Consider the following 12,876-nt stretch of genomic DNA (forward strand, 5'->3'; position numbering starts at 1 on the left):
TATACTCGTAAAAAATTATATTTTATTTGTAACAAATTGAAAAATTACATTGAAAATTCTGCATATTTACATGATCCAAACTTCCTATTAACTTCATAATAGCTCTACTGTGAAGACAGTTTCATTGAGACAAAGTTATTTAAAAAATAATGTTCTTTATCCTCATCCATAGTCCAGATATATTGCAGGCAACACCATTCCAGTGAAAGTCCAATGGGTCTGTGAGCAATCCCACTGCAGGACTTCATTTGTTGTTTAGCACCTGAACTGTTTTTCGACCGTAATGATAGTAACTGTATGCAGAGGTTGCTGTCGTGAAAGCGGTGATGCACCTTGACGGAGAACACAATGCATATTAGTTTCCAAGTAAAGGATGGGGCCTAAACCACCCCCGATTATTCAAGGCAAGGATTAAAACATGTTTCGGCTGTTGCAGCTAATACTGATTAAGAAGGCTGAGCTGACTGGCTGCTCAAGCTAAACCTAAACTGAATCAAATTGTCAACATATGAAACAGTCAAGGTAAGGGAATCCTCCGAATATAAACCAAAAAGAGAAAGGCACAGCCTGTTGGCGGGTTAACATATGAAACAGGCCTGTATTAGGTTGCTAAGAAATAAGAAAGCTGCGATGTTTTTATTGAAGTGTTTTAATTATTATGCTGCCTGTTTTATATGCCTACTGTGATCCGCTGAGCCTGGTTTCCAGGGAGTGCGGAATACAAATGTAATAAAATAATAAAATAAAATTATGCAACACCAAACCATAGCACGATTGCATGATGAATGTGCTTGGGTGCCTCTGATCCAACCCCTTTCTTATTCCTTCTTGCATCAGAGTTTGCCAATTTAACAAATCTATGGCTTGAGCTAACCTTCACACCCAGACTGAAAATGCCTTCCAAAAAATTGATTCTAATCCTGGTTTTGAAAGGAAAATGCAAATACGGTTTTCTGTGAAAGAGGAAGTGTGGGACAAAAAGTGGAGTGTAATAAGAGAGGCAAAAAGAGAGAGCCCCAAAGCATGGTCACATAACACCACAATGTGACATGGATCTGGCATTAGCCATGAATAAGCCCACTGAGTTTGGACACACCCAGCTTGCTGTCCCAAAACTTGTTTAGCCAGAGAGGTCAGGGACTGAACCTGGGGTTTTCTCCACCCAAAGCATATGCTCTTTGGCCTTCCTAACCATTAGAGGTAGCGTTCGCAGAGTACGTTAGACTGTGGTAATACTAACAACAGTAAGCCTGTAAGGTAGGTCAGTTTTATTATTTCCATATTATAGATCAGAGCAGGAAAGAATGGCTTGCCAAATGCCTTTTGGTGAGTTCACTGCACAGGCAAATGGAATCAGGGACCCCCCCCCCCTTTTTTTTCTTTTTTGGCAAAGCTCAGCCATTGCACCATACCAGATACATATCATTTATGGATATAATGCACTAAGGTCATTTTTCCATTCAACTCAGTGAAACATTTCCAGGTAAATATGCATCAGACTGAATTTTACACTTTATATTTTGGTTCAATTTGGTCATAGGGTGAGCTGTAAACTTCCAGCTAATCAGCTGAGCTAACCTGAACTCAGCAACAAACCAAATCCGTATCTATATCTATGTATAGCCTACACTCCCACCTCTCTCACAAACCAACAGTATCATAAAAAAACCTGTTTACATACCATAATGTTTGAAGATATACACTGTCCACATAATTGAAAACTGGCGCTGCTAATGAAGCCGCCACTAAGATTAGCTGTACTGCCGTGTTCATCTGATAAAAGATTCAATGAAAAAGTGAACGCTATAGTCATTAAGAGCACCATCCAGCCAACGTCAAGCATTTTTACATTCCATCAAAGTCAATAAGATGCGCGCTTGTGCTTAAGTTTTTGTCCATTGGAATCAACAGGAATGACAAGCACTTCATTTTTATCTATCTAGACTATTTCAGCTCCCTGCCCTCCAATCTGTTGAAAGATTTAGGCCTTGAACTTGCAGAACCTTGCTCCCACCAAGAAAAGCATGGCTTAAAAGGTTTTATTGCAATGCATAAGGATTATCGTCTCAACGCAACTATCACCTACTGCCCTCTTACAAGAAAAGGGAGGAAGTTGACCCATACTGTGAGACCAGATGCAGACACACTGCAGATCCTCCATCAGGAAATGGGTTGGACAGAACCCTTGAGGCCGAGTAAAAAAAGGGGCTGGGCCCAATGTGATGACTGGCTGGCGAGAGGGAAGGCAGGACGGAAGTGAAGCCCCTTGCAATCCCCCCCCCCCCCCCCGATTTTGTTGTTGGCAAACATTCACTTAAGGGACTTTCACACCGAAGGATAAGGGATGACAGTCCCAGAGTCTCTGGCTTTCACTAGTCTGTCACAATCCCCAGTCACATGTGCTCCAAACTCCTCCTGTGACAAACATGGAGGAAAGTGGGGCAGAGACACCATGATGGAGCAAATGCACATTTCTGCACTCGCAAACAATGTAGTTTTCATCTCAGAGTCTCTCTCAACACTGCTGCAGAATGACACAGACCAGATGCAGAATGAATAGCAAGACATACCAGTTATTCTTACCTTGCTAATAAATGTTGGCTTTAACTGAGCAGTGGCATAACATGGATTGAAATATCTACTAAGCGTTCTCTGTGAAAGGGAAAAGGGAAAAAAGCTTCACTAAGAATGGAAACAGAAGCCCACTGATGTAATTAAGAAAGATGAGAAGGCTGACCTGGCATGTATCACTGAGACTTGGCTGGAGGACAGAGAAGAAATAGTCTATTGTGATTCTATCCCCCTGGCTCAATGCCCTTTCCAGGACTCTGCCGATTGTGAGAGTGTGTATCTCATGATACACTGTGAGACTAGAATTCTGTTGGTGTACTGCCTGCCCTGTTATTCAACCGTCTCCTTGCCTGAACTAGTGGAGGTGGTGTTGAAGATTCCTAGGCTGGTTGCTTCCGGGATTTCAACATCCATATTAAGGCTACCTTGTTGGGAACAGTTCAGGATCTCATGCCCTCCATCTCTCAGTTAATAACAAGCACCATACAGAGTGCAGGTCATACTCCTGACCTACCACCAGTTTGTACAAATCTGCTGGGGGGCTAAATGCCTCCCCGAGAGGGGGAATGGCAGCTCCTACCATAATGCAGACAGTGATGAATCCACACCTAAAGAAATCAAACTGTGGACTCAAGAGAGTTGAGTAACTACCATCCAGTCTCAAATGTACCGTTCTTGAACACAGTGGTGGCTGGGCAACTTCAGGGGCTTTAGGGATTTGTGGAAGAAACTCAAAGGTAGGACTGCTGCTCTGCCCCCATACTGGTGGCAAGTGGGGGGACGTTTGACAAAGGAATGAGAATATCTCCTCGTCTGGAAGGGACTGCACTCCCCACAAAGGAGGAAATTTATAGCTTGGGAGGTGCTGCTGGACCCAGGCCTCCTGCTGGATAAAGCCAGGGGTGCCTTTCATTAGCTCCAGCTCTTCTTGGGCATGAAAGATCTTGCCACTGTGCTGCATGCCCTGTTCATCTAGATTAGATTACGGTAATGCACTCTACATGGGGCTGCCTTTGAAGACTGGCTGGAAGCTACAGTTAGTACAGAATGCTGTGCATCATGGGAACCATATCATTCCAGTCTTGTTGCACTTACACGGCTCCAAATTTGTTTCTGGGACCAAATCAAAGTGCTTGTACTAACCTTTAAAACCCTGCATGGCTTGGGCCAGCATACCTTATGAACAGGTTTTCCCCATATGAGCCTACTTGTCTACTCCACTTATCTTCCGAGGCCTTAGTATGGGTGCCCCAGATGGATGGCAACCCAAAAGAGGTTGCCCCTGAAAAGAGGGGCTTCTTGGTCACGGTGCTGAAACTTTGGAACCCCCCTCCCCAGGGAGTTTCATCTGCCTCTTTCTGAAATAGTTTTCTGCCAGTAGGTGAAATTTTTTCTGTATTGTTTGGGGTACGACCAGTAAAACTCTTACTGCCCCTCCTCCCTGGTTGTGTCTACATGTCTATATGTTTCTAATGCATTCTTAAATATTTTATAAATACATTTTAAATGCTGTTTTATGTTTTATATGTTTTAATGCCTTGATATTTGCTGCCTTGGGCATTTTATCTGGGCGAAAAGGCAGCATAGAAATAGATGGAAGGAAGAAACTAATTTTTCATGTTTACCATTCTGATATGTAACATTATTAAAGCAAGTTAAAATGTGAGTTCAACCATGAGATAATAATGGTACTAGAAGAGCATTTAAGGTGGAAAGACAGAGTATAAAAGCAGGCTTTTCTATTATCGGACAACTGTAAACATATCTTTTTGAAATATGGACTTCATTTTCCTGGCTCCTCAGAACTCCTTAGTACAATTAGGAACTCTCAGAGTACCCAGGAGTTAGATCCAAAGAACTGTAAGCAGGAGCTCCACTTGCCAAATGGATCTTCCTATTTCCCTATCTCTGTACTCCAGTCTCCAACACCTTTGGTTTGGGGCAGCATTCAAAAAAAGATTTACCCATTATTTTACCCTCTTTGCTGCCACCCCCCCCATTCTGTCATTAAACACAAAGCTATATACACAACATTTTTAAGAAGCAAGTAACAACTGTTACTTACTGGTGGAGGAAGCGTTCTGTACCGCACATAAAAAACAGCAGCAATTAATGCAACGTCCCTTAAAATGATCATAGAAGTAAGAGGAACTGGGGAGGAAAAAACAAAATGTATTTAAATATATCTGTACAAACCTGCAGAGGGGCCATTAAAACCTACTATATATCTGCAGGCACAGCATCAAGATTCATTAGTGCTTAAAGACAACACACAAATCTCTTGATCTCTTCCATTCAATCTAAATTAGTGGTATTCCATGTGCTATCATAACAGACTGTCTGCCATTTATTAGAACACAGTGCATAAGGGTCAGGAGCAAAGGACATACATCCATTGCTTAATATTCAGGGGCTGCTACAGACTCAGAATTTTAAAGTCCTTCCTAGAATCAGAGCAGGCTAGGAAAGCGTCTCAAAATGCATGCGAACATCAAAGGACAAATGGCTACCAACTGGTGATTTCAAGCTGATTTACTAGCTACAATTTCAGACACAAGTAATCTCTATGTCTGGTTCCCTGGAAATATGCAGCGTATACATAAGAATCACTTCATGATGAACTGTGTGCATGTCTCCAATCAATTCTAATGTCCAATGACAGAGATGAACCCTGTGACTTCTTCTATCCAAGACCAGGGCTTTTTTCCAGCTGGAACGCTGTGGAACGGAGTTCCGGAACCTCTTGAAAATGGTCACATGGCTGCTGGCCCCGCCCCCTGATCTCCAGACAGAGGGGAGTTTAGATTCTAAACTCCCCTCTGTCTGGAGATCAGGGGGCGGGGCCAGCAGCCATGTGATCATTTTCTCCAATTTAATTTAATTTATTATATTTATATTCCGCCCTCCCCGCTTTCGCAGGCCAAGGGCACCCCACTGAATTCCACCACCTCTTTTCCCAGAAAAAAAGCCCTGTCCAAGACCAATTATTACTTTAATCACTGTTAATACTTCCAGATCTTTCGTAACTATTTAAAGTTACAGTTAATTCCTCTTGGATTAATAAATGAATGCCGTGTGATACAGCAATGCTTTCAATTAAAGGAATGTATAAACTACATTTTCTTTTCAGTGTGAATTTTGCTAGATTATTTGGTCCGTTCTCATTTTGCCCTTCCTCCAAGGAGAGCACCATGACATACTTCTTGGTTTAGCAACAACTCTTTGTTAGGCAGAGAGGAAGTGATTGGCCCAAGGTCACCCAGTGAGCATCATGGCAGTATGGAAATTTGAACACAGGTCACTCGGAACCAAACCCAACAATCTAACCACTACACCACATTATGCTTGACTGATCAGCCTCAGCCCTGTAGTCATGTTGCCCCAAACTTCTACCATTTGCCCCAAAATTCTACCATTAAAAAGTTCCTTCTCTTTCAATCATTCCGAAACAACAGTCATTTGAAGGAGGGCTATTTTCTTACCTGGAATAAGATTAGCATACGTAAGGCTAATGTACAGGACACTGATAAGTACTTTATCGGCCAGAGGGTCCAAGGCGCTCCCCAGTGCAGATTTTTGGTTGACCCAATTCCGTGCAATAAAGCCATCCAACTGAAAACGTAAGTTTAAATAGAAAAAAAGGAATGCTAATGTAGACTTAGAAACCTTGGCCAAGAGCTGCTTTAGGCAAACCTCAAGACTTGAGTACGGCCCTGTGAATTTGTTTTTCTTTGACCAGCAGACCCAATGTTATTTCACAGATGATTCTAGAGAAAGTCTGCTCGACTTCAACAGAGGTTTGGAACGTGGCATCGAGAAACATAAGCCAGAAAAACCTTCTTGGGCATATGGAATGAGTTACACCATTCCTTGGTTTCTAGCTTGTAGCAGAAGACTAGCTGTTCAATTGTTTACAAAGCATGGCACTGCACACACTATTCGCCTAACAGGTCAATTTACACACTAATAATAAGCACATGCTATCCTGGGAATTCAATCAAGCATCAGTAAATGGTGGTAGCATAAACGCATTAAGCAACAGTGCTTTACTAATGACAAGTTGCATTAGGACCTACACATGTGTCCTGCTCCTGTTCACAGGGAATTCTAACATCCCTAATTAAAGGCAGCCTTAGAAAGCGCATTTCTCTCATTCTCTCAGAAACGGACAAAGATTATAAGATTGTCAAAACATGTATTCAAGTCACAGCATCCTTTATTAAACTGTAAACCAAAACGAGAAAAACTTTGTTCTGTAACATTATTCAAGATATAACTCTTAAAATAAATATAGTAGGAAATATGGAACCCAGGTCCCCTGGTGGGGATGGGGGATTCCTCGCTCTCACCCTCCGCACCATTCACCTAGGCAGCAGGGGAGGGGAGAAGGTGTGGAAACAGGCCTCCTGGCTGCGCTCCTGGGGTGGTATGACATCACTCCCAGGAGTTACATCATCACACAGGAGAGCGCTTTGCACATGCGCAAGGAGTACACTCCAGACACCATGAGGGTGAGTACCAGGTTCCCACCCTCCTGTCAGGAAGATAAGGGGACCTGGCAGCCCCAGTGCGAAAAGCAAAACACATTTCAGAACTATATTATAAGACTTACCAAATCAGTAATGCCAGCCAGAGCAAATACACCCAAAGCTATGTTGAAATCTTCTTCAACAATCAAGTAGCCCAAAACTGGTGCCAGACCGATCCTTGCCATTGAAAGTAAATTAGGGATCGTCCAAGGGTTTTCATACTAGGGAAACAAAAAGAGCAGGCACTCTGAATAACTCTTTTAGCACAACTCTGTGTAGAGTTACTCCAGTCAAAGCTCAGTGGTTTGAATTGGTTTATGCTGGAGTATCACTGCACTGTAAGACAAACACACAAACCTGAACTCAGTCTGTTTTGATATGATAAAACCAGATTGGTGTAGTGGTTAAGAGCGCGGGGCTCTAATCTGGAGAACTGGGTTTGATTCCCAACTCCTCCGCTTGAAGCCAGCTGGGTGACCTTGGGTAGTCGCAGCTCTCTCAGAGCTCTCTCAGCCCCACCCACCTCACAGTGTGTTTGTTGTTGTGGGGATAATAGCATACTTTGTAAACTGCTCTGAGTGGGTGTTAAGTCATCCTGAAGGGTGGTAAATATAAACTGAATGTTATTATTATTATATTTCAAGGAAGTTGCCATCGTAACTGTACCAATAAAACTCCTCTGCACAATCACTTCTGAACCTTGAATCAAGGTTAGGAAAAAAATTCTGAAGAGCTCTGTTGCATTGAAACCTACCACGTTGCAGTTTTAGATCTCGATTTGTGTGTAACATACTAACTGAATACTACCAACAAGTTTAAAAACTGATATTTTTGCTCAAATGTGTAAGGGTTCTTCATAACATTATTACAATCTTTAAACAGATGTTTCTGTCCTACTGACATGGCTCAATACCTTTGGTACTAAGAAAATTTTCCAAGGTCTTTCCTCCAATTTGTTAACACATTAAATTTAGTACAAATTGCCACAATAACTACTCAGCACTAGATGTAAGCCCTTCATCAGACAAATAAGGAAATTTCCCTAATTTAGTTTCCAAACAGACAATTTACTCCAGTTAATGTTTGTGTCCTGTCATGTAACTGAATATGCTGAAAGAGCTGAAATAGATTTCCATCCATTCTTTGAGTTATACCACCACATGGGAGAAGATGGCCAGAATTAAAAGCTTCACTAAACTCAGCTTAAGCATGCATAGCATCTGAATAAACCAAGATTTTTTTTTACAAATCTTACTTAGTGTCAGTCCAGTTTTATAATTATTTCATGATTCCAAAGGAAAAAAAATCTAGTTACTTTAATTATTAGCATGTTCAAGAATTGAAGGTAGAACAGTGTTTACAAGTGGCAACAAAGAACCACAAAATTGAGTTGCAGGAGCCAAGAAAGTTTTAGGTTTTTAAAAAAGTAGGGAATAAACATCTAATAGAAATGATATGCTCAGTCAGCACTTGCCAGCTCTGAAAAGAAGTTTTGACATTGGAGGTGTCTTCAAACAAGCAAACACCCATGCAAAAACGAAAGCGGACATCCTTTCACTGGATCAGCCACCAGCAATATTGCTTTCCCTCACTCTCTGTCATTTAATTTTTTCAGCATTTGATAGCTCATAGCTGAAAAGTGTGAGAACTTGACACCACTGAAATATGATGTGCTTAAAGTGAAAAGCAGCCCTGACCTGGAGAGGTCAGGAGAGCCTGATCTCGTCAGATCTCAGAAGCTAAGCAGGGTCAGCCTTGGTGAGTAATTGGATGGGAGACGCCAACAAAGACCAGAGTTGAAAAGGCAGGCAATGGCAAACCACCTCTGTTAGTCTCTTACCACAAAAACCCCATCAGGGGTCACCCTAAGTCAACTATGACTTGAGGGCTGACTTCTCGACAAAATGGTATCCATTTTTTGAATATATTTCAGCAATTAGTCTCCAACCTCCAAAAAAATCATTTCAAATTTTTTTAAAGTTTTGAATTATACTATAGACATAAGCATCATACTAACACTAAATACAATTTAAGTATAAGGGAAAACAGACAATAAGCTTTTGACTTTTATTGCTCAGTAAATTATATAAGGAAAAGAATGTGTAAAACTTTTTATGTAACCCGTTGATATACCAGCTTGTAAGATTTATGTTTCTATTTTGAATATTTAACAATAAAAATAATAATAAAAACTATGACTTAAGGGCAGGATTTCATTTTCAAAGTGAGAAGTACTTGTAATGATCTGTTATGGCTCCATCACACACGTTTAAGTCACTGCTTAATCTCACAGTACATATTAAGAGCATATTATGCAAATATATGTATGAATTATGCAATAGCTGCTACGTGCAACCATCCACGTGCATGGCCACTTGTAAGGAAACCTTGCAGCGTAACCCACCGATCAAATTACATTTAAGCAAATCACAATTCTTCATCCAGATAACTTAAGTCAAATCTCAGCACAGGGATATGGTACACCAGCCAGCTAACTCTTCAAACAAAATCATTAGATTTGTAAACCACTCTGAGTGGGCATTAAGTTGTCCTGAAGGGTGGTATATAAATTGAATGTTATTATTATTATTAGATGAGCACCTGTTTTCACAAACAGCAATTTTCTCATCATTAACAGTAAACAATCTGAATGACCTTCTAAGTGTCCCCACCTCCAAGATGGACTTTTTGTACAAAGCATGGACAGAGAAAAGCCAAAGGAAAACCTTTCAAAATGTGACCTCAACTCCTTCAGCCTGGGTGGAACCAGTTTCCACGGTGGATCTGTGCCAAACTGCACAGCAAGCATCTAACTTTTCCTGCTGTTGACAATGTGAGAAAAGGAACTTCAAACACAGGTGGATAAATAGGCTTTTGTCCCAAATATAATAAATGAGGGTATTGCTGCTTACCTATGAAGGGAATCCCAAATCCATAACTTAAATATACATGCCTTCAGCAAGCTGCTCCAGAAGAAAAAGGCATGTTTAGGTAAACATGTGCAAGCACCGAGACATTACTGACCCATGAGGGGATGTCACATCACGACGTTTTCTTGGCAGACTTTTTATGGGGAGGTTTGCCATTGCCTTCCCCAGTCATCTACACTTTGGCCCCAGGAAACTGGGTACTCATTTTACCAACCTTGGAAGGATGGAAGGCTGAGTCAGGATCAAATTCAGGTCATGAGCAGAGCTTGGGCTGCAGTACTGCAGCTTACCACTCTGTGCCACGAGGCTCTTATGTTTATAGTTTACCACAGGAAACTATACAGGAAAAAGGAAAGCCTGGTTCTCACTTCCAACAATTTCAGAGACGTAGCCACATAAGTCTCTCACAGCAAAAACGAACAAGAATCTTGCAGCACCTTAAATGCCAATAAAGTTTTGCTCCAGCCTTTTTGGAATTCTTCAGATGAAACTATACTAATGGGATCCACTTTCACTACATGTACAGGATTCGGATCCAGTAGGACTTTAAAGCAAGATTTCCAGGGTATGTTTAAATTCTCAAAAGCTGGGAAACTAGTTGGTTTTTAAGGTACTGCTGGAACCAAATCTTGCTTTTCTACGACAGACCAACACAACTAGCCACCTGAAACTATTTTCAACACATTAGAAACTGACTCTCATCCACCAGAGTTGATGCTGGAATCAAATGTTACAGCGTCTTTAACTAGTATCTGAGTAGCACCCCTTCCAGTTGACATGATGGCAGCATTCTCCTCCATAACAAAAGAGTCACCCTGCATTTTAAAAAGAGCCCAGCATTTTTAGTTTTATTTAAATTGTTACAATTTTGCATTGATCCCCACTGAGGACCCAAACCAGCTGACGTCACCATTCCCCACCCTATCCTTGCAACAACCATCCTGTGAGGTAGGTTAGGCTGAGAGAGTAACTGACCCAATGTCTTCCAGCGAAGAACAATGTCATGCCAGGAAGAACAACTTGCTACAGGCATGTATGTTAAGTGGCAGGGATGTGGATCAGCATTTTACTGGTTCAAATCCCACCACTGCCAAGAGCTCAATATGTGGCCTTGAATAAGCCACTCCTCTCAGCTCCAGCCCCCCAGCTGTTTTGTGGGGATAATAACACTGACTTTGTTCACGGTTCTAAGTGGGGCACTAAGCTGTCTAGAAGAACAGTATATAAGCACACTATTATTCTTATGTAAACAAACAATACCCTTCTTTATTACATCAAAGACCAAAGCCTATTTATCCCCTCATGTTTGAAATTTCTTTTCTCACATGGTCAACAGCAGGGAAAGTTAGTCCCAGAGCGTCCTTCGCCTTCCTCAACCAACTTTCCAAGGCCACAAATAGATTAAACAGATAAATACACACAGCCTTCCCTATGTTAAAAAAACCCAAACTCCTACTCATATAAAGTTAATAATAATAGCTGCACTTAAATAGACAGATTAGTGCCCGGGAGAGCAGCAAACAAAGTCTTTGTTATCCTTATCCCCACAATACAGCCGAGGCTGAGAGGAGTGCCTTACCCAAGGCCACCTGCTAAACTCCTGGCAGGTGCGAGATTCGACCCAGCGGAGGGCGAATTTCTATCGTCACGTGACCCCCCCCCCAAACCGCTTAACCGTTTACAACACATCGCCGCCCATCCCCCTTACCAGTTCAGCATACCCTCGTCGGTCCGCCCCTCCAGCATCTCGCTCCGGCGGCCGAGAGGCTCCCTCATCGCTGCTGCGGGAGCGCCGCGGCTGCTCCCTGGCCGCACGAGAGGCGCCGCCGCCACAACAGCCCAAGGGGAAGCCGCCCGCGGAGGCAGAAGCCCCCAAGCGCTCGCGGCAGGGCTTGCACACGCGCAGTAGATGGCGGGGGCTCCCGCAAACTGAAGAAGGGTGCGAGGCCAGCGCGAGCCCGGCCGCCAGCGAAGCTCGAGGGCGGCTGTTGCTGCGGCGCGCTACGGTGGCCGCGACGGGCCGTGCCGGACTGGCGTTCCGCAGGACCCCCCACCTGCCGGCGGCGCCTCGGCACAACCAAGCCGCGGTCAGCATGGCTCGCTGAGGCGGTGGGCGGCCTGAGCCTCCCTGCCCGCTATGAGAACGCTGGAGGGAGGGGCGGAAGGCGCAAGCCCCTCCTCTTCCTCGCCTCTCCTCCCGGTGCCGGTGGCCGCCACCTCGCCCGCCTCCATCCAACCCAGCCGGAGCTCCCAGCCGTCTACCTTGAGAGGGCACCGAGCGGGGCCTGCGTGGCTTTTACGACATCGCCGGCGTGCTTTACGGCGGCACGCATTCCCGTGGTTTTTTATCTTAACGGGGTCTGGACGAGGGTAGTGAACACCCAGGTGGGGCCTGGAGATCTCCCGGAATTACAACTGATCTCCAGGCGACAGAGATCAGTTCCTCCAGAGGGAGTGGTTGCTTTGGAGAGCAAGCTGTATTGCATTAGCTAGCAACTCCATTTCTACTGGTTTTAAACCTTTGTAAACTTGCATGTACTCTGTTACACGTGCATTGAGATACCTTGAAATTGGCTGTACTGTACTCACTCACATTGCGTAAACCGCCTTGAGTCGATGAGAAAGGTGGGCGGTAAGTAAGGCAGGTAAATTCATTAAAATCTGCTTAAACGTGTTGTGAGGAAAGGCTAATTTCTATCGTCACGTGACTCTTTGCTCAGTTCCCCTAACTCCAAGGTTCTGTTGGACCTAGATTTGCCAGCTCCCGGTTGTGAAATTCCTGGAGATTTTGAGAGTAGAACCTAGGAAGGGCAACATTTGGGGAAGGGAGGGACCCCAGCAGGGTA

At 43.4% G+C, this 12,876-nt stretch overlaps 1 protein-coding gene across 1 annotated transcript; it reads right to left on the reverse strand.

Annotated features, from left to right (window-relative positions):
- CRLS1 (cardiolipin synthase 1) lies at positions 1-12,297 on the reverse strand. Its single transcript, XM_055001477.1, has 7 exons — positions 11,739-12,297; positions 7,184-7,321; positions 6,054-6,183; positions 4,637-4,722; positions 2,584-2,652; positions 1,682-1,773; positions 1-332 (listed from the first exon to the last, which is right to left on the reverse strand). The coding sequence occupies exons 1-7, from the start codon at positions 12,123-12,125 to the stop codon at positions 245-247; spliced, it is 990 nt and encodes a 329-aa protein (XP_054857452.1). The 5' UTR covers positions 12,126-12,297; the 3' UTR covers positions 1-244.
- Positions 12,298-12,876: the final 579 nt, after the last annotated feature.

This window comes from Eublepharis macularius, chromosome 1 (genome assembly GCF_028583425.1).
Source record: "Eublepharis macularius isolate TG4126 chromosome 1, MPM_Emac_v1.0, whole genome shotgun sequence".
Lineage (NCBI taxonomy): Eukaryota > Metazoa > Chordata > Lepidosauria > Squamata > Eublepharidae > Eublepharis > Eublepharis macularius.

Excerpts from the sequence above, each read along its gene's own strand:
- CRLS1 (XM_055001477.1), bottom strand. The coding sequence starts at position 12,125 with ATGCTGACCGCGGCTTGGTTGTGCCGAGGCGCCGCCGGCAGGTGGGGG. Across the intron at positions 2,653-4,636 it reads ACAGAACGCTTCCTCCACCA|AGAACGCTTAGTAGATATTT; the intron begins GTAAGTAACAGT and ends TCCCTTTCACAG. Across the intron at positions 1,774-2,583 it reads AGCCAACATTTATTAGCAAG|ATGAACACGGCAGTACAGCT; the intron begins GTAAGAATAACT and ends ATCTTTTATCAG.